The sequence below is a fragment of the Melospiza melodia genome, chromosome 1 (assembly GCF_035770615.1).
Source record: "Melospiza melodia melodia isolate bMelMel2 chromosome 1, bMelMel2.pri, whole genome shotgun sequence".
NCBI classification, from domain to species: Eukaryota; Metazoa; Chordata; class Aves; order Passeriformes; family Passerellidae; genus Melospiza; species Melospiza melodia.
The window spans coordinates 48,820,403-48,847,371 of NC_086194.1; the positions used below are offsets into that span (position 1 = coordinate 48,820,403).

At 40.1% G+C, this 26,969-nt stretch overlaps 1 protein-coding gene across 1 annotated transcript in view; it reads right to left on the bottom strand.

The window, feature by feature from the left end:
- Positions 1-979: 979 nt before the first annotated feature.
- STAC (SH3 and cysteine rich domain) overlaps positions 980-26,969 on the bottom strand; it is a 72,006-nt gene continuing 46,016 nt past the window's right edge. The window contains exons 5-11 of the mRNA XM_063157156.1: positions 25,583-25,698; positions 21,179-21,260; positions 16,959-17,023; positions 15,959-16,047; positions 12,302-12,353; positions 12,039-12,176; positions 980-4,003 (exon numbers count right to left, since the gene is read on the bottom strand). Coding sequence (XP_063013226.1) covers positions 3,905-4,003; positions 12,039-12,176; positions 12,302-12,353; positions 15,959-16,047; positions 16,959-17,023; positions 21,179-21,260; positions 25,583-25,698 — 641 coding nt within the window. The 3' untranslated portion in view covers positions 980-3,904. The remainder of the gene's footprint in view (positions 4,004-12,038; positions 12,177-12,301; positions 12,354-15,958; positions 16,048-16,958; positions 17,024-21,178; positions 21,261-25,582; positions 25,699-26,969) is intronic.

The window sequence follows — 26,969 nt, forward strand, 5'->3', positions numbered from 1 at the left end:
TAAATAGATCAGACGAATGACATCATTGGTTTTTGGGAGAAAAGTAACACTGACGAGCCTTTTGCAAAATAATGAACTTTAGTCCCTATGGCATTCAAGGGTTCTTTTTTACTTTGGATTTAAATAGGATAAGATTGATATGGCATACTGCATTTATTCAGCATCCTTTACGGAAAGAAAGATGTCTTTTAAATGCTCAATAAATCAGACTTGTCTGCACATATTTAAAATAAATGAGTCGGGTTAATTTTACAAAGACATCTGTCTAGTTCCATTTTAGAAAACCTACATGGTCTCCAGTGGCTTCTTTAGAAGGTTGCAGCTCTTCCAAGTCTCCCATGACACTTTCTGCCAACCCTGTGCGTGCTCCTCTGATGGCACTGAGTGCTGTATTTAGTCAATCGAATCTCAACAAATAACTAGAAAAAAGGGCTGTAAGTATTTCTAAGGTATCCAAAGTTTGTAGGCATAATGTGGTAGTTCCACTGGGACAATGAACCCACAGCTGAATGGTGTTGTGCTGCAGCACTCATCTCCAGATGGAGTCACTGAGTCCAAGTGCAGGAAGAGGTCATAGTAAACTGTGATAATGTGTTATTTGCTGAAGGGAGAAGATGACGATTTGGGCAGCTCAAACTCAATTCATGTTGTTCAGCTGTTCTCAGCACATAGGAAAATATTCTATAGGCAGTTTTATGCTGTGTTGAGATGTTGAATGGCTAAAACTACTTTCTGATAAGCCAGAAACAAGTGTTCAGGGTGGCCCCACCACAAAACTTCCTTCTGAATCCACACGTTACATACATTGCAGAAATACGTTAGAAATGGTTTGCTAAATGTGGCAAGTGCAAGTGTTGTAAATTTTAAATGGAAATGCTCAGTAACATCTGTTGCTGATGGGTTTAGTGACTGTGCTTCAAGTTGGGTAACGAAAATTCCATAGTCTGATGCAAAAAAGCCAAGACACACACACTTCTACTCTCCTTCCAACCATCACATAGTCTTTATTAAGCAGAATATTAAATTAAATCTGAGCAGCATTTATCTCCTAAAATTCAGTTTTTCTTAACATATGTCATATAAAATCCATTCCATCTTCTGTCTGATTTTTAACTGCTTGCTAACACAGTACCTATTGCAAACTGCATATGGTAGTAAAAAAAGTGATGAGATACTTCTCTGGATTAAGAGTAAGGCATCCAAAATAAATTTGAGTAAAATGACCTTAATTTAGCAAAGTACTTCAGCTTTAAGCATGGAAATAGCCAATGAATCACATGCTTAAAGTAAGACTCATGTATGATATGTGCTTCTTGCTAAATTAGGCATAAATTACATCTACATATTGAATGGCAGCAAAAGCCCAGTAAAAAGACAAAAGCAAGCAAGCAAGCAACCAAAATCACAAAGAAAACATAAACATGAAAGCTTTGGTTCAGAAGCAATAGTTTCTCAGATGTAATGCAGTCCACATAAGGCCTGTTTTGTTTTTACTCAGTCACTTTATTATTTATTGCTCAGTATCAAAAGGAATAAAACTGACATTGATTAAAGGCCATTGTGAATTGTAGGTAATATTCATATAATTCTTTGAATAGTATGATGCACATTGTAGGGATAAATCAGAGTCATAGAAGACTGAAAAAGGGGGAATCACAGTATGACGCAATCATGTAAACAACAGCACATATGTATAGATTAATACAGATTTCCTTTTCTCCACTTGACAGGCCTGATCAAAAGTAGCAAATATTTCAGTTGTAACAAACATTTGAGTTTTTCCTTTGAATGGGTGAATATATATATAAAAAATAATCTTATAAAGCAGACTGGATTAATATGTCTCTACTGCTTTTCCTCTTGATCCTTAAGGATTATCAGAATCCTCTCCCACTGAGTTTATGAGTTGTTTAAGAAAATGAGCTGAGCAAATGTTGTTTGAAGTGGAAAAGAAACCCCTGCTGATATTCCCATAGAAGGTATCAGATACCTTTGATCAGCCAGGAGTTTGTTGATAATCAGTATGGACTGGTTGCATTATAAAGGGCCGTGTTTCAGCAGCTGGCAGCCCTGCAACTTCTTCTGCAATAAAGGGTGCATAGCAGCAGCAAAATATGTCTATAAGAGACTGAAGACCAATCTGCTCTGAGAACTTCTGGTCAACTGTAGAGTTCACCTGGATTTTCTAAGGCTTTGAGCAAATTCAGCAATTCAAATAGGGCAACTCAGCTACTGAGACCTGGGCTATGCAACACAGCTTCAACCTGACTCAACACATGGGAACAGGATCAGCAGCTGCTGTTTTTAGAAAGAGCATCAACTTTGCAAAGGCCTATACTAGCCTGGCATGCAGCAGCAGGATTTAGGACACCAATTTGTGGTTAGTCACAGAAAAGACAGGCATTTAGTTTCAAGCTAGTCAAAGAAGGCATGAATTCAGCAGGGAGCTTTAGGATAGGGCTTAATCTCTACGTCATAATACATGCTAAGCTGTTTAAGTGTATTTGGTGCAATTACATCCAATTAAATACTTGGAAATTAGGTTCCCTGTCTTCAAATATCATAGGCCCCTGCTTTACAACAGAATTGGCACCGACTGACTTGTGTAATTTAGTCAAGACTCCCAGGTCCCACAGACCGCTCCCTGAAAGGTTCCTGTGCCCAGAACACATTTGAAGATGGACAAAAGAGGGATGTCTGCACAGTCTCACCAGCATGGAAAAGACTCAAGGGATGATCATGGTGGTTTACACCAAGGAAAAATTTATGTTGGTGTATTTACTGCTGAATCTGCAAAACTTCTATTTAGCAAATGGAGAAGAGAGCTTTGGTGTGCGAGCACACCACCAAGACACTCAGTGCCTTTCTGTCACGAATTCTGCATTTTGATAATTACAGACTTCAGTCCTGTGTGCAGCCTGCCCTTTCCTAACATTTTCAGCCTTCCAGTGGGTTATATAACTGTTTTATTTTTTTATAAATAGGATTAATATATAAAATGTTTTAAGTGCAATAAACACAGAAAAATATAAAATGTTTCAAGCCTGTGGCTGTCTCCCAGCATTTTACCCATTTTCTGTATCACCAGATCAGGGTGAAGGAAACACAGAGCGATGCTTCCAAGCAGGCTTGTGAATCCAAGGATCAGCTATTTTTGTGACCTATGAGAGCAGCCAACACACACCCAACATACGCTGAGAGCTTTTGTTCATATACAGAGAAAACAAAGGACACACAAATTCGCTACTCTTTCCTATGGGAAGATTGCACAGAAAGAGAAAGTTGCCAGCTTCCAGGGCACAGTGCATTTCTCGAACTGACATTCACACGGTGTCTCCAAACTGATTTGTTGTGAGACTAAACACCAGGACTAAATGCTGAAACTCGGGTGGTATTGGGGACAAATCTGTAGAACCACAGCCACACTCTACTACAAGCATTGGACTGTAGTACGAGGACAGTTTGAACGGTATTTTCCCCCATTCCCCAAAATACACACTTCAAACAAGAAAGCAGTCCAACAGTTTTCTAAGACACAAGAACAGGACGCTAGTTTAGTCCTTCAGAACAAGCTGTCTGTCTCCGTCAGGGTTGTAGCAGCCATCCTGCACCAGAAATCAGCCCAGGCTTTGCTCTTCTCCCTCCCTTACCTTATTCCTGTTACAATTCAAGGGCCTCTTATTTCCCTGGTGGTTTCTGACTACATTTTCTTTCAAACATTCAACTTTTCATATTTTTTGTGTTGCTGTGGCAGTCTAAATGTCTTTTTCTTCGTGTTGTTGCAGTTTTCTCACAATTTCCCTGAACATCTGCAAGACAGCCCATCTGGGTTGACACAGTGTGAGATGAGGCAGACAGGCATTGCCAACAAAGGGCTCCCACTGCAGGGAGTGGGCTGTTGGAATCAGATGTTTTCCAAGACGTCTATGGGGACAAAGCCTTTCTTCTTCCCGCTGTATACCTTGATAAAGCCATCGTGTTCCTTTTCAGAAGTCACACAAATCTGAATACAAAAAAGGTATCAAAATGTTAAACTCTTTGCCATGATCAAAGACACAAATTATTCCAGGGTATGTATCAGGCAGGCTAGATATCCTGCTAGTTACGTCTATAAGTAGAACAATCCCTGTTGGACTCTCATTGCTTTGATAAGAATCTCAGACTCACATATTTAGAGACTTACCTTTCCCCTATCTCCCTGAAGTGCCACATAAGCATGAGAGATATCAAAATTGTTAAGGACTTTGTGGTGGATAAAAGATTTTGAAACTTAATGTTGACTTCAGCCTACTGCAATGATCATGCTGAAGCTGTCTGTGTATGAGAAAAATGGGTATTTCAGATCGTGAGCTATCTGACTCCCTCAGCACCTAATGGTGAAAAGTAATCAGGGGTCCTGGTAGCAGCAGATCTGAATGCAAGCATATTCTCTTTTGCATGTTAAAGGAGCCCCAGTACTTCTGAGACAAGCAGTGGATTATGATATTTACTCAGCCCTCACACCTGCCTGTTTTGGATACCAAAGTGTGTGACCCAAATCCAGCTCTTTGAGAGTGTTTCCATAACACCTGCTCCACAGGGAAGCAGTCATGAAACCATGTGGTCTTTATAACAGCACAAATATTACACTGTGGTAAAGACTTTCATTTCCTCCTGACCTCTCTCATCTCAGGCATTTCCACTTTAAGGCCCTTCTTGAAACATCTGGTAATGGCTGAGCCATTTGAAAGCCTAGTGGCACAGGCACATTAGACTGGGCACAGCACCACACCAAATAAAGACTTGTTTTCAAACGTCTGTGCCAAAGAACTATATATTTCCTATTAGTCAAACAAGGTTAAAATATAGCTGGAAAACTGACAGTCCTATTGAGACCACTCCACACACTGATTTCTCATGATGTCAGCGCCAGCCCTCTATCTGGACTAACACTCATCTCTGTCTGATAAGTATTTACAATGTTTATTTACAATAATTCACAGGATATGAAATGAACAAAAATAGCTCTAATGTATTCCTGGATAAATCCATTTCAGCATTACTATTATGGGTGACACCTAAATACCATGTCTGAATTCTAGGCCAACTTGTCCTGTTGCTGCATAAAATTTACTAGCAGCACTGATGCTGCCAGAAGGAAATGAAAAGTTATAAGAAGGTGGTGAAGCTGCTTCACATTTACCACTTCTAGTGTTTGTAAATAGGTAGGTGGATCTCTGTACCTGCAGACAAAGTTTTGGAAAGAAAATGGACTCATTAATTTTCTTACTTATCCTGCCTACTCAACACTAATGGAATTGGATCCCTGGGGCAGAATGACTGAGCACACCAACAGGGCTGACATGCAATTAGAAAGAATAATGTATTGTTGTTTGGGCTAAATCACATGGAAAGCGTGGGAGAGGTCTAGAATTGATGCTGTCTAGTTTAGGTTCTGTTGCAAAACAGCCAAGCTCATTTATGTCATGAATTCCCAGCACAGCATCTGCTTCCTCTGCAGTCCCATCACCATTCAAAACAGAGAGTGCAAAGCACATGGACAGTGAAAGATGTTTCTAACTACTGCTTTCTGTTGGTCTTTGTCCCTGAGAAAGAAATGATGAGAGAAAAGGCCTGCAATGAAGCACAAGACTAAGGGTGGCTAAGTATGGAAGACTATCCAAGTGTGGGAAGGAGCATTAGTTGCAAAGTTCCCCTTTTCAGTTGATCCCTACTGCCATGAGCCTTCGCACCTTCTCCATAACTAAAGCTGAATGGTTAAAAGGAGTGATTCACTACATCACTGCATTTTTCTCCTAACTGAAGATGTCTGCAAGACTTCTAGCTTTTTGATAGAATCCCCAAAATTATCACATCTCCAGCAGGTCTACATTGCTCACTAAACCTGGTGCATTTTTTTGCTTAACCTCTCTGGTGCTGTGCAGAACATATTGCAAGAACAGAGTGGTTTCCCCTGTTGTCTTGTATTGTCAGCAGAATGATTTGTGGATGAAAGAAAAATACTGAGTTTTTTGAACACTGTTTTTCTTTGTTTTTGGAGTGAAAAATATGGCAGATTTCTTCTATTTTCAGTGGAATGAGGTATTATTTTTTCTGTTTTTGCTCATTTGAGTGCTCCTTAATATCAATGTGTCCTGTGCTACAGTGGTAACTTCAGATCTTCACTGGGCATGAGGTGTACAATGCCTTTATGTGAGAACTCTACATTCCAATATCTGAATTCTCCCAAATTCCAGCTAAAATTCTCTCATGCTAAGACACTAAGCCTTGCATGTGCCAGACCCCAGATGGCAGAGTTTTTTCTCACTACTTTCCAAGGAAGGTTAGAGTTCAGGGGCAGAGTAAACTTGGCCACAAAATGTCACACTTTCATAATCCTGTGCCACTCAGGAGGTCTCCTGGGTCTGTGACAGCTGCTGGAACTTTGCAAAGCCCTGGAGCTGCTCCAAATTCTGCACTCTTCAGAGAAGACTGAATAAAATACCATCTATGGCCACTTCTGCTCTCATCCCTTTATGTATGCTGCCACGGATTTCACTCACAAGTTGTATCCTGGAGATCTGGCTCTTGATTTTCTTACATAGGTGTAAATTCAGAGTAATCCCGATGAGGACATGGTAGCATCCAGAGTTTTGGATTTCACCTGATGGACCAGCTGTTGTTGAGGATTAGCCTTAATGAGAGATGGCAAAGATGATGGTTGTGAAGGAATGAGGTGCCACAGGTACCAACAAGTGGTTATGGTTTTCTGAATTAAATTGGAAACTGCTTCAAATGGCAGCTACTCAGGCTGGCATGTTTTGGGTGGCAAGCTGCTGGCCTGACCACAAAAGTGAGCCACAGAAACCACTCTCCAGTGAATTTGGTTGGAACACAAAGGGGGATGGTTGGGATTTTCCCCCTGCACTCTGGCTCAAGAGATTAGTAGTGGAGTAAGCCACAGGGCAAGAAACCACATCTCAGGCTGTTTCTCACTCAAGAAGTTATCTTCAGAATTCTCTGAAAGTGGGATCTATAAAGTTACTTCCCCATTCTTTCATCTCATTAGCTTTAAAAAGTTAGTAAAAAAAACCCCCAAACATTCAGATTGTGACTATTGTCTGAACTTGTCAACAGCTGCCCTGAGAATTTTTTATCTGTCAGTCAGCCCTGAGCAGGTGGGGGAGATGAGCAATTAGGAAACTGTCCTTTGACCTGCATGGTCATTCCTGTTCTAAATCCTGTGCTTTGAATTTGGGCTTAAATGGCCAGTTCTCTTTGGGAGTAATTTTGAAATTGCTGTAGCTTTTTGCAGCTCTTCTTTCTTCCACATAATTAACCCATGTGACAGCCACAGACTGGTTCTGATGAAGTAGGACTTTGGTTATGAGGGCAGTACAGTTTCAAAAGCTATCTTGGAGCCCACAGAGAGTGCCAGGTCAAGAGGTCTGCAAGTTCAAGTCTTCTGTTTGCAAGAGTGACAGCACAGGGACACTGTGAGCTTCTGTATCTGCTGCTGCCAGTGCACCAAGGTCCTCGCCTGTGTGAGCCTTGGGATGGAAATGCTGAGCAGTTGACTTTCCATACCCATAGAGACATAGTGCAAATGATGATGAAGGGTTTTGTATCAGTTGTTTTACTAACTTTTGGACAGGGAACACGGTCTTGTTTTACCCATATCACCTAAGGTTTCAAAGAAGACCTGGACTAGACTGGATGATCTGTGCCCTTGTTTTGGACTCTTGCAAATATTCTGTGCCACTCAGCATCCCTGAATGAATGGGGACACCCATCCCTTCTCATTGACTGATGTCCATGAAAATCAGAGAGAGCTGGAAAACGACCCTGTTCCCTTTCAGCCTAGCTGTGAGGTGCAGCACTTAGAGATGGGGAGCACACGAAGATCTGCAACATCACTTTCAGTGATGAGTTTGCCTTTTAAGTGTTCTAATTTGAATGCATAAGTCACTGTGATGAAACTGGTTTCCAAAGGCAGCTGAGTAATGCTCTTAGAAGCTCAGCTTCTTTTACAGGATCACAAAAATATGGGGAGATAAAGTAACTCCTAGCAAATGAGGTGAAAAGCCAGGTAGAACAAAGCAACTGGGCTAATCAGAAGACCTGAGAGAGGTGGATTTCCTGGCTTTGTAGATCTGTCCTCCAATCCTGCCTTGTTATGCCCAGCCTTGTGGATATGAGACATTTGTAAAACACCCATCACAAAAAGTTGCACTGACTTCTACGTAAATTCACAGTGCACTCTGGATGAGGTAAAGAGCTTCTGATTCCCAGTTTGCTACAAATGCCATGGTTTAGGGTAATTTCTGTTGCTCAAGATCACTTCCACAATTTAAAATCAATTGTTGTTATTTAAATACAAAAAGCCCAGCTCTAAACTAATTTGTGTTAGTGTGACTGTAGGTGTCAGAGGCAGCCAGGTGTGAGGAGGATCTTTTTCAATGTAAAAACAGACATTCAAACAGCAGATTATTTTGAATTCTTTAAAAATAAGGATGATCAAACACCTTAAAGGCATTTTAAGAGATGCTTATCCAAATATTGATCATATATTCGATATTGTAATTTTTTTTTCTTTTGTAAATAGAGGTCAAATCAGAGCCTGTTGTCATGCAAAGAAGTATTTGTATAATGTTTGGTAATGAATTTGGGTAGTCTAGGGCAGAAGTTACAGGCTGGGGAAAATATTATATATATACAAGTGATGATACAATCGGAGTTGAAAATGATGCAGTTCATATTATTTGTGAGAACAGCTGGAAAGTGTGGAAACCCACTGAAATTGGTCAGATTTGGTTTCCTCATTGATAATCTTGATTTACTGATGACAGGGGCTATGCCTGCCTACATCCTACAGATCCCTGATCGAGCCTGGTGGTGCCCAGTCATTTTCTGAACTGGTTTGAAACTCAAAAATCAGCCAGTGAACCTTAAATTCCAAGATGCTGCCATCTCTGAAGCAGTACACTTTTTATCCTCCAGCCTGGGTTTCGTATTGTGTAGTGAAATTTTCAAGGGATCCTTTGTGAAGATTAGCTTGTGCATACTGCTCAAGATGGGTGAACAAACTGTGGTTATTCTTCAGCCCTCTCCCTGAATATTGGTTTTGCCAGAAAGGGTGCATGAAGCTTAAACTTCAAATGTTATTTCCATTTGATTTGAAACCAAATGATTGTAGAAAAAGTATCACTCACTGTGCCTCAAACTTTGAAAGTATCTCTGCTTGTATCTTAAAGTGGCTTTTTCTAGGATAGCCATGTAGGTTTGTTGATATGAATTTATTGCCTTTTGCCTTACAAGAGTAGACTCTTTACCCAGAAAAATTCATATAGGGCATGAGAGGACAGAGACCTGAAGAATAAACCATGGGAGGTATCAAGCAATATAAAGAAAATTATATTGGATCAGTTTTTCTCTTAGTGTATCATCCTTGCTTTCATTGTCAGAATGGTTCTGTGCTCTTTTTAGACCACATGGAAAGTGACTCAGTGAAGTAACTTTGCCGTCCTATAGTCACAGGGATTTATTAGACCAGTTAATGAGTTTTTCTAGCTAAAGTGAGACTTGACAGGAATAAGTAGGGATGAATAATCTCCCCTGCTTGCTAATCTGGAAGAAGTCAGTGCTTTGCACATAGTACACGTATTGCATTCACAGCAGTCTGAACACTGTGCCTGGAGACAGGTAACATGGCTGATGACATTCCACAGAAATTCCCAACAGACCAAAAGACAAACAAAAAAAATTGTGCCTAAGTTTTCCCAGACGTCCCATTCAGATAACTTTGTTTTTGCCATGCCTTCCCCTATTGCACCTCTCTCTCTGCTTCATGTGTAAAACAGTGGAGAAATAAAGGCCAGAAAATAAGAGAAATGGCTGAAGAAAGAAGAAAGGAAATTTGACTTTGGAAATATAAAATAAATTTTTAAAGTAAAAAATTCTCAATAACAATTAATCTTTTTTTTTACAATAAGAGTTTTTCCACAGTGAAGGCAGAGTTGTTTTTTATAAAAAAATATAAAAAATTGTGCCCAGTTTGGAGGGAAGCAGGAAGCAGATAAGTGTCCATGGCCTCACTGGGGCTGTCCCACTTGGAAATTACTCAAAATGACCTTCAAGCTACTTAAATGTCCCCCTTTTGCATAATTCGTGTGAGAGAGGAGCAGGATCTGTTTGCTATGCTCCTTTCCTCTCATGTCTCTGCATTCATGTGTTTGTGCAGTCTGATCTCTGCCCCCTGTTTCACAACAAATATTTATTTATTTCTTCCTCTGAAGCCTCTCCCACATGAGCAAGCAGCAGACAGCATTGATATTCAGCCTCAGTATTTGTGTGGGCTTGAGATAGAGCTGAAAAAGTTTTTTAAGGAAAGGAGGCAGTAGGGGTACAGGATCTATTCATCCCTTTCTTTACCTCCTGCCTTGCCAGGGAGGATGAGGCACCCTGACTCCGAGCTCCCTTAGTGATGCTATTGTGAAATAGGGACAATAGGATGGTCCTTGTGTTTAGATGAAGCTGCCAGAGCTGCCCACCTGGAAACTGAGTTTTTGTGAGAACTGAGGGAAGCAACTGGGCTCTCACTGCTTGCAGCAGCAGCCATGCTGACAGAGATGATCTGGTACACCCACTAATGAGAAGTGACACAGATCTTGACCATTCCCTCATGCTGGCATGCCATGTTCCAACACTACCATTTCCTACCTTTGCCCTTGTGTATTGCTTATTTTAGAACATAAAGCCTCCAAAAGCTCTTGTTCTGCTCTGGTAATATTTCTTTTTTTTCTGTGTGTACAGAGAGAAAAAAATTAAAAGAGATGTTGGGTAAAAAGAACGTAAGAACTTTCTTTCTAGAAACTGCAGAGCTGCCCAATGTACTATGTGTACAGGGGCAGCTAAAATATACTCTGGGCACTGTATTTCTGTGCCTTCCTTAAAAAGCTGTGTGCACCCAAGGATTGTTAGCACTTTTATGTTTTGCTATGCCCACAAATCAGCAGCAGCCAAGCTGTAAGTTAATATTATCCACCAGTGCAGTGAAGCATTAAAGAAGTTCTGTATGGAAAAATCTACAGCCCTCAAGTCCACACTGGTTCTGACTTCTTCTCTGCTTTATTAAAATCAGTGGCTGTTCAGGTTATGAGGCAAACCATTTCTGGTGATGTGACACAGTTGCCACAGGAAAGGGCTTTGCAAGGTGCAGTGAGAAAATCTACCTTTCTATTGCATCCAGATTTCAGAGAACTCAAGCTGTGTGTGCCCTTAGTATGTCATCATCCTAATTAGATGAGCATATGCCACAAACCTGTCCCTTAATGCAGGTTTTGGGTCATGGCTTGTGCCTAGTGAACCTATCCGAAGGACACAAAATAGAAGGAGTTGCTGAAAATACACCTGGGTGAATGGACCCTGCAAGTCTTCACTGTATGTATGTAGTACCTAAGCTCACAGGAGCACTTAAAGCTTAGAATAAATTACAGTCTGTAGAAAGGGTATTTAAGTGGTGACAGACACAAAAAAAAGGATTAAATACACCTTGCAACTGGATAATAAGTGTCACATTTAGGATTTACAGCTTTGTGTCATGCTGTCTTAACTCTCTTCCTGTTGAAGCAAAGACAATGGGCTGTGTTTAGATCTTTGGGTAAGTTAGGATCTGGAGAGGGAGGCACTATCTTTTATTAGATTAGCTCTACTAGTGGGGAGAAAACCAGATCATTTTTCTGGCACTCAAGGTCTACTGCTAAGACTCTGTGTTCATCTCTCTGAAGTCAGTAAGAGAATGAGAAATATATAAAGTAACACTATGAATGTCTGTGAAACTGAAAATTCAGGCTATGCTAGGCATCAAGTATGTGTTTGCACAAGGCAAACACTGCACTTAACTGGCTACTAGACACTGTTACCATTAAAATAATAAACCTTCTAAAACTGCAGTAAAAACATCTGCCTGTCCTCATGTTGCATAATTTTCCCTTTAGTCATTGGTAAGACTGCTGGATGCTCTAGTGAGTCCAGTGAGTGTCCAGCACAGAGGATCTTACCTGGTTCTCTTTCAGAGTTATCTGTCCCTGTTCCTTGCAGCCAATGAATGTCCTGATACACCTGTAAATCTTCTCGTTTTGCTGCACCCTCTGAACAAAGTTAGCAGGAAAATATCCAGTTCTGTCATCAATTCTCCCCTATGAAGGAAACATATTGATAGAAGAAGATTGTTAACAGCAGAAGCTCTAATACAATTTCAGTATTGAAAACAAGATATTTTTCCTTTTGGAAAGAAAACAGATATAAAGTGATTATCACATACCTTCCACCAGTCTTCATTAGAGTCTTCCAGAAGTGTGATCATATCTCCTGGCCTGTGATTAGAAGAGGAATAGGATGTAAGATGACTTACATAATTGTCATGTTGAATCAGCTTTCACAATTCCCTTCTAATAGGAAGGTGGTCCTCACATGGTTATTTTGTTTGAGTGTTCACTGAAGGTAGACCCAATAAGGTGGCAAGGCTTTCTTCAGTCACACATGTTAATGTAGAAAGGCAGTCTCTGTATCTTGGGGCTAGATCTATATTTTGAGACAACATCTATGGACTGGAAGTTTTGCTTCCTGTTTTTTAAGGAACTGTTTAAAATACAGTCCCTCTTTATTAAACACATTATTGCTTTATTTTAAGACATTTCACACTGTTGGGACACACTACTTCATCATCTGTGTTTTCAAGCTGTGATTGCAGAAGGAAGGCGACAGGAAAATAGATCTATTTTACTGACAAAGGCAATTAGTCAGCAGGGATATAATTCTGCCCAAGAATGTCTTTTTGATTTGAATGGGACATATTTACCTTTCTAATGTGTGGTGCTGAGTTGTAATTGCTAAGTATCAGCATCCAGCTGACTAGTTCCAAAGCAGAACTAGGAGAATAATTTGGCTGGAAACACTAATAGCAAAATTTGCTAAGATGATTTTGTGCAGGTAGTTGAACAGTTATTTGACCTTTTCTCCCCCACTGGTGGCACTTCATCAACATTCCTACATACTTATAATAGTGGTATGTTGTAGAAATTAAGTGGGAGACTATTTCCAAAGGGATTAACTCCAGAAAGCGCTGTCTGCTGGATAAGAGACATTTTGTGATCCTAATAAAATTAATTGTTGACCTCTAATTATTCAACCTTCCCTGTTAGGCTCAGTGTATTGTTGAGGTATCATCACAAGAGCCTGTAAGCACATCTGGAGCATCTGTTATGGTGGATAACAGGTCCAATTTAACAGGCTTTTTCAGAGATGCTTAGAAAATGTGGATCTGTCCAGCATGCAGCTGGAGGTGTGGTCAGTGGTGGGCATCCTTGGTCCACTTTCCAAGTGGCTATCATTGCTACTGACAGCTGGAGAAACAGGCATTTAGTCTTCTAACCGTGCAATCTGAAACAGGATTTTTTTCAAGCCCTCCTCGAGACCCTGCTTCAATGTGTTTGGAATAATTAAATGTTACTGAGGTGAGGAAGGAAGCTAGAGAAAATGGACAATTTGGTATTCCAGTGGAAAAAGATTTTTTTTTTCAATAGGAAATAATATATGAATCCTTTGCTGCAGTTAATATTTAGTATGAACACTCAAATAGGTAACAGCCATTGGAGCTGTTACACTTAAAGGAAAAACAATTTCAACAAGAAGGATTTAGAGAGCCTTGTCCAACCCATACTCTTCAGCCTGGTTCTTAGAAAATAACCCAGAAAATATAAATTTATTTGGCTGTCAGAGAAAGATGGCAACAGAACCTAAAGTCTCTCCCTGTCACTTGCCTGAGCACAGAGAATTTCAGGTTGAAAGCCTGTTGATTTTGTTGATTTTCTATTTCCTAGAAGAGAGCTAATATAAATGTCTTTAATCTCCAAAAAGGACTCAAAATAGAAATCCCATCTGGACCTGTTATTCTTGCACCCTAGATTTAGGCTGCTAATCTCTGATAGGGGCTAACCCACTTGGTTCTTACTACTAGTTGAAATAAGTGAGATCTCATTTTTTCTTCTGTAAATCACAGCTTTGGATAAGTTGTCTGCTCTACCTCAGTGATACAGGTTTCAGGAGGTGACAAGGTGCCAAGTCCCTACAGGGACTCCTGTAGGTCCCTTCCAACTATTCTATTCTATTCTATTCTATTCTATTCTATTCTATTCTATTCTATTCTATTCTATTCTATTCTATTCTATTCTATTCTATTCTATTCTATTCTATTCTCTTCTCTGCAGTGTCTGAAACATGGTGTTGCTTGTCTTCAGGATTCTCTCTGGTAATGTAAGGCCATCTCTTAGAACAAGTGTAGTACTCCAATGTCCTACTTTAATTATGCCAGAGCACTGGAAAATCCATCTGACTGCTCCTGCTGTTAGGGAAGCAATCCAGGTTGTGACAAATTCCAATTTCAGCTGAAATCAGGGCTACACATCTTCACTGCAGTAATCTGCCATTCACTGTATCCTCTCAGAGATGAGCTGAGAAATCTGCCCTAACTCTTCCTTTCAGCTCAGGTCCTTCCCCAGCTACTTGCCTTTGGTATGATGGAGCTGATCAGTGCCTGGCTGGTTCCCAGCTTGGGTTCCCAGGACAGAGCTTGACAACATTGCTCTACTGAACCCACCTCCAGCTAAATGGGAATTCCTGCAACAGAGTTGGATCCTGCCTGGCTCTGCAGTAACAAAACAACATTACCAGCTATTGGGCATCCCTTATGGAACAATGTTAACACAAATATTACTGAATTTCTGACCAAGGGACAAACAGCACTGCTGTGGTTGAGTACCACTAGTCTAAATCCTAGCTGGTATCCCTGGAAAGAGCCTGGTGTTCCATGAAAGAGAACGTTTCAGACCACAGGCTGCTTTTTCTCCTAAAATGTGGAAGAGGAAGATTTTGAAGGTTGATGTGTTTTCTGGATTTCTGTGTCTGGATGAGGATGGTAGTCCAGTGCAGGCTTGTCTGAGAGATTTTCTATGTCATGGAGGAAATGCACAAGATGGAATACGCTGCTAAAGAGCGGGATGCAAAGTGGAATCTTTCAAGCAGAATAGCTGGCAAGTCGCACTAAAGTTTGCCATGTATTGTGGTTATTTCCTGAAGAGACATTCCTCAATTAATGATCAGGAAATGCCATTAAAGCAGAATGATAGGAAAACTTGTAATTTCTGCATTACATCCCCCCCTTTAGTTCCAGAGCAGTGAGAAGGCACAGCTGGGAACAGGAAAAAGGCTTTCAGTGTTGGAGAGGCTGAGGAGAGGGACATTTCTCTATCAATTCCCTAAATTCTGTGGCACATGCATGATTATTTTGATACAGGGATGCCTTGAAGACAGGTGACATGTTTCAAAGTAAGAACTCCATCAAGACCATGCAAAATGTGAGCGGCATGAACAAAATAATTTCAGTGAAAGAAAAGATGTCCTTTTGCTTCACTGGGCTTGGATTGGACCTTTTAATGCAAGCAACTGATGCAGAACTGAGGAAGTAAGTGCTAAAAACAGCAATTAACAAAGTTATTTTGCAAAATTCTCACTGAAAACACTGCCATCCAGCAGCTGGACACCATTCTCTTTTTTCAGACACAACTGAATAAGAGGGAGGATCAAAGAGGACTGGTAAAGTTTTTAGCATTATCATGAGAAGTGATGGAGAATTCCTAGCTGAAAACTTCTGATTGAAAAACAAAGCAGCTGAGAACATTTTATAGCTGAAAGCCATCTTGCTCCTAAAGTGATATAAGTGTTTTTGAAACTTTTAATCTATTGTATCCTTGCCAAAGGAATTGGTCATCTGCTCTTTTTAACTGTAAGAACATCTTTGTATCTTGATGGCTTCATCTCTAAAAGTGTATATTAAAAATGTCAGAAGAAACTCTCCCTTCCTTAAAGTCATATATGACCATTAGTGCAAATGTGTAAAATCAATTAATATTTTGGAGTTTACCTCATCTCCAAGTCTTCATTTTCTTGTGGTACAAATTTGTACAAGGCAACATAGGTGTTCATTTGTAACGTGCTTTTATAAAATGGTCCCTTTAAAAAAAAAAAAGAGAAAGAGAAAATTTAAATATCTGCTCTGTAAAGGAATTTGGTTCACTTTGTTACAGACAGAGGAACCAGAACCTGATCTTACAATAAATTATCCGGAATCATCTCTCAGCTCTCACAGCTTGGAGGACTATGGCCCAGGTACATTGCAAGCCATTAAGGCAGTAACTATCTCAATTTAGAAAGAAGATTATTTGAACTCGAAGATCAAATTCCAGGCTTCCAAAGAACACAAGCAAAAATTTACACTGGTTGCTCTTTGGAACAAGATCTCAAAAATGAGCGTGTATTTTTTCTCTCAGTAGTACATATGGTAGCTCTTACGAGCCCAGTAGTGTAGTATTGGCATTATGTAAGGTGTCTAGTCTACAGTTCTCATTATGGATGGGGCTAGAATTGTACAGTGCACAGGCCCAAATTTAGAGCAGGAAAATCACTTTTTAAAAGTGATGTAATTATCTGAAGTTTTTTGTGTTTGGTTTTCAACAGAGAAGACTGGCTACTCTCTCTTCTCACTTTTTCCACTGTTAATCTGGGGGAAAAGAAAGAAAAAAAGGCAGCTAAAGCAAACACTAAATAATTTTCAAAATCAAATCTGTGATTTTGACATTATGGGAGTTCTATTGTAATTACATGGCCTGCACACTGGATCTTTTGCATTCCCAAATCAATTTGCAATAAGCAGAAAAACATAAGGTGATGACAAAGGATAAACCAAAATCCAGTAACATGTATTGCTTCCAGCTGTGGCCAGTGGCCCAGAAATGGTGTAAGAACATGACTGTCAGGTATCAGTGACCTATCAGACCTAGTCAACGTCCTCAGACAGCCATAAAAACAAGAGTTTTACATGACTTCCCATTACCATTGCGTCATCACAAAATTTATGCTCATACCGGGGAATGTATACTTTTTGGTTCTTCTCCAAAGTGTTCTGTGCCGTTTTCAGAGTATGTAAACACTGAAATAAAGAAAACACATGACATTTAAGGAGTAGTTTAAGACTCTTCACCTAAACAGGATCACCTGGATTTGTTAATCTCTTCCCTTTCTCCCTTATTTTCTTTGAGTCCTTGTGGTCTCCTCTGAGCCCTTCTACACTCCCAACAAAACCTCAGATGTCATTGGCACATGACACAATCTCTGTCCTCCAGAATTTACAAGTGTAACAAACAAACCATTTTGATCAGATGAATGCACACAAGTACCGCACTACGAACAGAACCCAGGTACTGTAAGTGCATTACTATTTAAAGCCCAGCAGGCTTTTTCTCACGTTCAGCACTGGATTGTCATGTGTAGGATAAGCAGTATTACCATTTTAAAGCACCTGCAAAAGCTGATGATAATATATGAGAAATATTGGGAAAGTTTGTACGCAAAACCTCTTCCTTCCCCTCTTTGACCTCCAACTCCAAGCATTTGATAGCCTTCTTTGGCCCCTCTCTCCACTAGTCCATGGAATACACTGGATACACTCCTTCTCTCTCTGAATTTACAGGAGGTAACTGAATTGTTTTCAAATCAGGGTAGGTAAACTCAGACACAGGCCTGTAGATGTAAAAATCTGCTTTTAAGTTACTAAATCAGAAACTCATAGAATAAGACAACAGTCACAGCACCTAACATACTTGCTAAGTAATCAGTTACCCTCTGTTGCAATTAATTAATGAGCTGACTGATACGTGTTCTCAGTTATCTCCCTAGAAAAAACACTGTGACTTTATCCTTTTGACTGAATTTCCCCTTCACATTTTTAAGAATTGCCCAGTGTTTCTTGCTTCTCGATAAGAATGTGATTTTTTTAACAGCTGGAATCTTTGAGCAGTTAGAACCATCAATGTCTTCTGCTACCATTTACTTCTATAAGTGTTTTGAGGAGAAGCTGGACTTTATAGCCTCTAACAATTTGCCAGTCTCCAAAGTGGTAGTATCAGGCGACTTGGGGGCATTTTTTTTTTGTTTCTCTGGCATACAGTTACATGACTTAGGGGAAAAAAAGAACAGAGAACACCAATCCTCTGAATTTTTCTCCTGCTTTTTCACTTGCTTGTCCTTTACTTCATTTACACATATTTCTTGGACTAGTCTACATGGTAGTTGACAACCTAACAGAGTCTGTGGAGAAGCTTTATGAAGGAAATAGTAAGGTTCTTTGATAGAAGAGAGTTGTACTTGGATATTGAAAAACATGACAGTGTTCTTGTAACACATAAAAGACAAGCACACGGCAGCCACAACATGAAAGATTTGGTACAAAGTGACAGACATTCATGAGCACACACATCTTCTCTGACAAAATGTAAGACAATGTTGTAGTCATAAAGTTCAATCTGTGAACGTGAAGAGAGCATGTGAGCTGATACCTGCCACGCTTAGGGTGAAAATGTCAACACAAGTTGTGTCTGGCTGTCCTGACCGCAGTGTACCTGAGGCCTCAATATGCTCCTCAACAAGTCCTGCTGCAAAGGACTCTGACCCTGCAGACTATCATAGATATGAGAATAAAAAGCTAAGAAATAAACCCAATTTACTGCATCATTAATATAGGGGTATATACACATCTGGCATCTGTATGAAGGGGTTTAAAGTGCTGCTATTACAGATTGGCAGGGTTTAAGTCCTACTCAAATCACTATGCTTTGCTTTTTATGTTCAGAGGAACAGGAGTTGGGAGGCAAATTGAAGATGTTCAGGTGAGAATTGAGTTGGGTAACCAGGAGCCTTTTGGACTTGCAAAAAGTCATTCACTAAACTAAACTAATAACTAAAAGTATTTCAGCCTCCTGTCTGGAGTAATTCCTGTTTGGTGACAGAAAATAAAGCAAGTTACTAATGTACAGCCTCGTGAACTGTGGAGCTGACCCAGCACACGGGGAGGGGGCTGAAATGTGTCCTTGTGTCCTTGTGTTGGCTGAGAAGCGCTCTTCAAAACTGGGCTTGCAGGGAGGATATCCCATATTTGATTCAAGGGGAAAGTGCTCAAATCACTGTTGATAACAGGCTCACAGATGTCACCTAAAGTACATTTTGGCTATTGGGACACATAGTAGGTCACAGCATGAAAGAGTCTAACTGGCTTAGAGGAGGCTGAAGGGCTGGAAATTAAGTATGCCATCTCGCAGTTGTAAACTGGGAAGCTTTGCTTCATGGGATTTATGCCAGGGCCTGAATGAAAGAATCTCCCCTTGAAGTTGTTGTCATAGGAGTTCTACAGGGAAAATTACATGGCCATGCATGCGCTGGGTCTTTTACCCATCTGGAGGTTGTCTTTTCTGCTGTTTCCCTTTACCAAAGAGCATCAAATGTACATTTTCCCAAATACTTATTTGTAGAACAGTATTTTAATAGCAAAAAAATAACAACACAAACTCAACTGGAAGGGACCTGAATCACTGAGGCATTAATGTGCAACCTCCTGATAAAGCAGCAGTAGACAACTGAAGAAAAAGGAGGCATGAGTCACTTTGTAAAAACATTTTGAATGTACTTATATTTTTAATCTATGTTTAGTTTGTGGTGTCTGGATGTTAATAGGAGGCACTCGAATCTGAAAGTCATAGAGGTATGTGGTTCATATCTCCATACAACAGAAATCCATCTATTAAAAAAAAAAAAAAAAAAGAAAGGAAATAAAACAGGGATTTTTACATTCTGAAAAAGATTTTACCATTTCCATAGCTTGTGCAAACAGTGCAGGCAGTTTATTAAAAATCTACCAAGAAGAAATTTTTGGAGTGACTGATGCATAATTTATACTCTGAGCCCCTAAAGGATGGATTGTAAAAAAGCCAGTGCTGATCAAAGGAATTGTTAATGTGCCGAGGAAGTTATTTGGAGGTTTGACACATGCTGAGTTTTTAAACTAATCTCTTTAAGTAAGTTCCTTGAATGCTTTTCTGTGCATTCAGTGAATACAGATTTCAGAGAAAAAAAGTTTCTTTGGGTTTCAGAAATGAAACTATTGACTTGCAAAGAAATAAAAAGTTATCTGAACATTCAAACAGGGTCAATTCAATCTCAAGTGGCCAGGATTAAACAATGTAGTGCAGACTGAACTCTCTATCTTTAACCAGGTCAGGTCAACTTGCACTTGCAAGACAGAAAACTTAATAAAAATTTCAGGAGAAATCAGGTAATATGGATGAGATATTCACAAAACAAGAGGAAGGAAATCACAGAACACCGTGAGGAGAGATGATAGGACCAAGAGGGGAGGAAAGGAGTAAGGAGGTGGCATAATATAGGAACAGACAGCTAAAGCTGGCCCGTCACCTACATGAATTGGCAGCAGTATGTATGGAGCACTGGGGGTACCACAAAGAAAAAAAGTTATGCTCGGTGTGGTTTGTTTTTGTTCTGTACATCTTGTGAGATTCAGCAAAACAGATTTCAGGTGCTGTTAGAGAAGTTGCCATGATGGTTTGGGCCTGAATTTGTGCTGAGCAACAACTCCTTCTGTGCATGACTTCCACTGCCATGGCTGAAATCAAGAACATGGTCACAAACACCAACTCTTGGTGGCTGAGATTTCATTACTAAACCCTTGATGCTATCAAACCATCAAACCAAAGCTGCAAAAAAGATTACTTTTGTACTGCAAATCAAACAAAGGAATTGGGCCATTAATATTACTGGTACATACTACAGTTGTACTGAGAAGATGCAATTATAATCAAAATTCACTGTGTTGTGTATTTGACAGACACAAAGATCTTTTATGATTAGTTTTTTGTCCCAAAGAGATTATGATATACAAAATTGTGTGGAAAAATCAAACATATGGGAAAGAAAGTATTTTTTTGGTTCCACTTTGCCAATGTGGAAGTGAAGCATGTTAAGTCTACAGTCATGACCATGAAGCAAATATAGGAGATAGGGAATAGACCTGAACCTTGTCCAGTTGCACTTTTGGACACACCACATTAAGGAAGGTGTTGGCTTCCATTTCATCTGAATGGCAAAAAGCATTCCCCAAATTTTTTGCACCAACTCACCCCCTGCTTTGGAAACCAGAACACTGCCAAAACCTGTCCATGCCATCACCCCTGCTCTGAAACAGGCTGCACATGGGCCTTTTCACCGGGGGGGGCTGTCCTGGCCTGGGGGCACTCACCGCTGTTGCTGCGTTTTCTGCTTAGGTCGAGGGTGCCTGCAGAGCTATTGCCTTCCTCAGGAACTTCTACCAAGTCAGCTGTCTGCAGGGACAGAAACAGCACATGAGACAGGATAAATCAGAAAAAGGGACCAATGAAGTGAAATAAAACCACAGCAAAGACCTTTGGGAAACGCAGTACTTGAGTGGTGAGAGAGCAGAGCAGAGTCAGGCTAGCGGGATGGGAGGAAACACTGGATATGATGATGCACAGCACATACCTACTGCACAGGGAGCAGTGGAAGCCCTGACAAAAAATTCCAAACCAAGTTTGGAGTCTGGAGCACAAAAGATTTCTGCAGTATAAAATAAAGTGAAAGTTAAGGAACAAAGGATTATGTTGAGCAATGTGCTTCTCTGAACAAAACAGAATGGGCACGAGGGGATTTGCAGATTCTGCAGGTGTACTAAATAGCTATCATCCAGGGAGACTGAACACTAGTTGAAACTACTGAATTTTAATATGGCAGTCCCAAATACATTATTCAGTAAAATAACTGTAATGTAAGGGTCATTTTAATTCTGTTAAAATGCTGTAAAAGAAAGAGCTTAGAGTGTAATGAAGTGGATGAAGTCAGTCTTTAAACATCTGCCCTCACTTTCTTTTTAAACAGTCATCTGGCCAGTATGGTTAGGGAAATTGAAACCTAAGTGTTGCTTTTAGAATTACTATGATTTCTTTTCTGTACCATATTAATGTCAGTCATGATTAGGGACCCAGTGTTCCAGGGCATAGGAAAACGTGGGATGACATAATCTCAAGCCTCAGAAGTATACTCTGCATACAGATTCCTTGGTTGGGTAGTCAGCTTCGCCTTGTATAGCCCAACTGGAATTAGGAGCTGCACCAAACAACTCTGTGCAAGTCTGACCTTAACAAAACTTCAGTCGTTGAACTCTCTACATCTTTGAAAACTAGAAAAACCCCAAAGATTGAACTTGAGTCAGGTGCTTTCTCTAATCTGAAGAAATGTAAATTTATTGCAAATCATCTTTCCCAAGATTTATTTTTTTTCCAGCTCACAAATTTCAAGACACAAGAAGGATTTAATGTTATTGTACGACACTTTACAATTGTACTGTACACACAGTACACACAAAGCTCTTTTGCTTTGCAGTCCTGTATCACAGGAACATTTCTGTTTTTGTTCAGGGAGCAGAATCTGACTTGTTTTATAGATTTTACATGTTGTTTTGTTCCCCTTTTACTAGTGTTGACAGCAAAGCTTTTTTTAGAAAGGGCTTTCACAATTTTATTTCTCCTATCTAGTACTTTCCTAGCTATTTTTCCACAAAGGAAACGAATGAACAAAGGGGTTGAAAGTAGATTTGTCCCACAGGTGTCTTGTGGCTATCTTGTTTCCCTTGCTGTTTTAAGAATATATACTTTGCTGCTCTGTTGCTCCTTGTTTTTAGACTCAGCCTTTTGCAGCAGGTCATGTTTATCTTGCATCTTGCCCAAATAGGCCACCCGAGGATGAGGAGACATTGCAATAGCAAAGTTTACACAGATCCAGTGCAGAGCATATCTATGGATTCTGGTTGCTGGGTGGAGAAGAGAAAGACCGGCTTTGTTGAAAGACTAAGTCCCAGCTAATTTTCAGCTCATTGCTCTCATTGCTACAATATGTTCCTCAGTTTTCACATTAGCTTCATTATTGCTGATTAGCAATTAATATTATTTTGTTAAGTTCTAGTGCATATGGGATGTGTAGTGACTGTCTCTTCAGTATTTACTTCATCCAAAACCTTCTGAGGCAACCTCATTTACCCTTAATGATTTTTCACTGAATGACTACGTGACAAATGGTCTAATAGAAATGATAGGTGCAAAGCTGCTTTTGAGAGGACCTGCTCCACAAAAAAACTAACAAGAACTAGATTCACATTTGCATCACCTCAAGTGCCTTTTTGTATAAATGTGGGTTGCAGAAGCACAGTTTTGAAGCAAGCAGTAGGTAGTAAATCTGGAGCATATGGCCACTTTCTTTTATGGGAAATGCAGAATCCGGGCGGAAAAATCAATGAGTACGTCCACACAGCTCAGTCATGTTAAAAATACTTTGGCTAGTTTAGAGGAAGGTGGTTGTCTCTGCAGAGAGTAGAGGCTGTCTACATGAAATGCATGCAGTATGGCAGTTTCATGGCTGTAGGGGTAAGGTACAGCTCCTAAGCCAGTCACCTTTGCTTTTCATCACCTTCAACAGGAGCACCTCTGTTGTGCTGACCCACAGCAAGGCCTTGGACAGCTTGGACACCACCTGCAAGGTGAAGTAGTATCCCAGGTGTCCCCAGGTCCCTGGTGTCCCTAGTTTGGCGACATGGCAGAGCCTTGAAGCACATTCCATCTCCCAGGGCTGGGAGTCAGCACAGCCTCAAAGCTGCATTGCTGCTTCTGCTTGGAGAGGAGCAAAGCAGCCCAGAAGTGAGGATCACTGGGGAAAGGTCGTAGTCCCTCTGACCCCTATTAACTACACATGTTTCTAAGGGCTCTGTGCCACATCCTTGTGCAGCCACTGGTCAGTACCTACTCCCAGGTCACACACCAGTTTTAAAGGTCCTCAGCTCCATCATTTCGTTCAGGGTTGTGTGTACCCTGTTTTTTTTATCCTTGTCTTGATCTACAAGCTTGTGCTGGCAAAATTTATGGTTTCTCAGGTCTGCTTATTCAATTCTCTAATGTGCTCTATTTCCTGTATGCTGACACATGTTACATTCTCTCTCAGCTTCAATACCCTGGAGAAATTCCTGTAATGAGCTTGCGTTCCCAATTCTACGCCTACACCCCACCTAGTTATGATCTGCTCCCTAGAGTAAGTTGACGCAGCATTAGTGACTTCTGTGCTCGAGTTTTCATTTATAATTCAACATAAACTTTATTGATTTAGAATGCAATAATTACATTTGTAGAAATTTTGTTTCAAAGGAAATTAAATAATTGAAAGAAAGAAATGTAATAATGCGACAGAAGGTTGAGTCACTTTGGGTTTAAAAAAAAAAAGGGAATTAGCAAATTCCTTTTAAGGCACAAATGGGGGTGGATAGAGGACATGTCCTTTAATAAATCTCTTGCAGACTTCATTTAGTTCTTGCTTGAGTTTGTTTTCTTTCCCATCTGACATGAATTGGTGCCTGTTTAGAGTCCACCTATACCACCTGAGATTACACGTGAGCCATGTGAATGAGCATGCATTTAAATGCCAGGGAAATGTTGTAACAAATATATACAGATATTAGCATGACTTGATATTAAGCATATAAATATTTGCTTTGAGACCTGGAGACCAACTCTCATCATGTCTCTATGCCCAGTGATTTTTCTTATGAGTGTGAGCAGAACAGGTTGTCAGATAATGTGGGCCAGATTTTTAGAGATGACAATCAGCTTTAGCCTCCAGTGGATTCAGGCGTGGTTTTCTTTTTATGGTTATTTTTTTTGAGAGGGGGAGGGATGGCATGGGGAGGATCTCTATGGAATAGAAGAGAACCTCAAACATAGGTGTGAGTGCCTGTTTATAAGAGGCTGAGAAGGTAGGAAATGTTCTTTCAACACCATGAAGGAGCTTCTGATCTTGAGGATCCCAATACTAGGATAAGGAAGAAACTGGCAATTTTTACCGTTGAACAAGGTATGGATATAGCAAAGGCATGGCCACGGGAACTGTCACTTCCCTTGTTCTCTACCTCTTCTGCCATAGTCCTTAGGACAGTGACTTTTATGATTGGAGGGAGTGAATGACAAACATTAAGGCTAAAACCTCCCTCTCTGGATAGAACAGCCTTATCACACCTGTCTATTTTTATTTGGGGTTTGGAGAGAGAAGCCCCGGTCTGTAATGCCTCCCTCACGATTCTGCACTGGGAAGGGGTGGAGGTCCCAGTCCCTTGCTTTGCTGCAGTAGCAGTGTCTTAATATTTTCTGGGCTTGTATTGGGATAATGTACTTTTAAATCTAGGTTCTGAGGACTCCAACTTATCATTATCATTTGTATGAAGGGCAAATGGCCATCATCAACAACGGGCACTATGCATCTCCTCCATCCTGACAGTTCAATTATCTCAGTTACCCTTCTAAATGGATATACAAAATAAAAAGATTAATATTTCCTTTTCCAATCTGATAAAAACAGTTTACTAATTTAATTAGTATTTTTCTCTTTTTCTCAAAAGTCATCTAAAAGATACATAAAACTTGAATTTGCAAAACTAAGAAATTTTCTGGTCCCTATATGAAGCTGAGAGTAAGATTTTAGGGTTTTTTTACGGTTTGAAATACAAGTTTTGTGAACTCTGACACAATCTCATGTGAATGATTATCTGTTGCTCCTCCAGAAAGAAAACGGAAGAAAGATGTGGGATACTTACAGAGTTTCTGTTGGGAGAGTCAGACCCACTTCCAGAACTTCCCTTTTTGGTTTTCTGGGCTAAGGAAGTCCCAAAGCGAAGAGTTTCATACACAGGGTCAACCTTATTTCCACAGGCTGCAACAGAAGGAGCAAAACATGCATCAGTCAATCAGTACCTTGAGGATATCTTCCTGCTTACCTTGGAGCAACACATGCCTCTACCAAGAGGTAGAGCTGTATGCTTAGAAACAATTTGAGAGACCATGCTGATAAAAAGTGAGTGTTGAACTTAATGGAATTGCTATCAATTTTCTGCTGCCTCTCTACTCCCATAAAGATCATCCTCCTCTCATCCTGGCTCTTCCATTCTCGGCCATCGCCTTGTCTCTCTTCACCCGCCATTCTCCTCCCCTAATCATCACTGGTGCCACCTATGTGGTGATAAAGAAGACAGATTACCAGGAGGTTCTAATCCATGTTTGTCTCTACCAGTGACTTCTTGGATTGCTCTCAACAGTGGCTTTCCCTCGTAGCTAGCCACAAAAATAATCTCCCATGGAAGAGAAATGGATGTCTTTGATGGAAACAAGAAAATTCAGTTCAAACTCTCTTCTACATCATGCATTCTTAGACCTCAACTTCCCTTGTGACACAAGGCTGTGGGCATGTAGAAAATGGTACATTTGTAGAGCTATGCACAAAGAGGAAAATTTTAGCCAAAGTACCGGGAAAGTGCAACAGATTTTGGATTTTGATTGGAGGAAAGCACATGTCATTTTTTAGCCAGAGTTTATTTGAAATGTTTCTATTACTTCTGATAAAAATGATGGGTGTTTTTGAGAAAGAGAAACTTAGATGAAATAATTGTAATTAATTTTTTTTAAACTGATGACAGTAAGAATGCAAATGTCCTCAGACAAGTAGTTTCAAGCGGATTGTTAGTTTTAGCTTTGATTTTTTTGCACTTCCAGGTCTGCCTGATTAGAGTACTGGTGCGGAAAAATATTTTCCAGAATAAACTTAACTTCTCCATTTCAAAATGTTTCTTTTCAGAAATTTGTTATTACAGTGAGGAGCAAGTAGTCTTTCAAGTACTCAGACAATGTGTAGACATGATCAATAAGGAAAAATATGAGGAAAGTAAGAAATATGGATGAAAAAGGACAGGAACCTAGCAGCATCCCTCAAAAGCTGGACCAGTGATTTGAATGCCCCCTGTTATTTTGATCTCCCTGTCTTTTATCCATTTTTTCCCAGCTCAGACCCTCATTTCAATATTTCAGCGCTCCTTCACTTCTAAGTTCCTACCTTGATCTCAGGTAGTTGTTCTGGTAAGTAGGGTAATTGCTAAGAGGTATGCACACAGGGTTTTGAGTGAAACACACAATGAACACACCCTGTCCTCT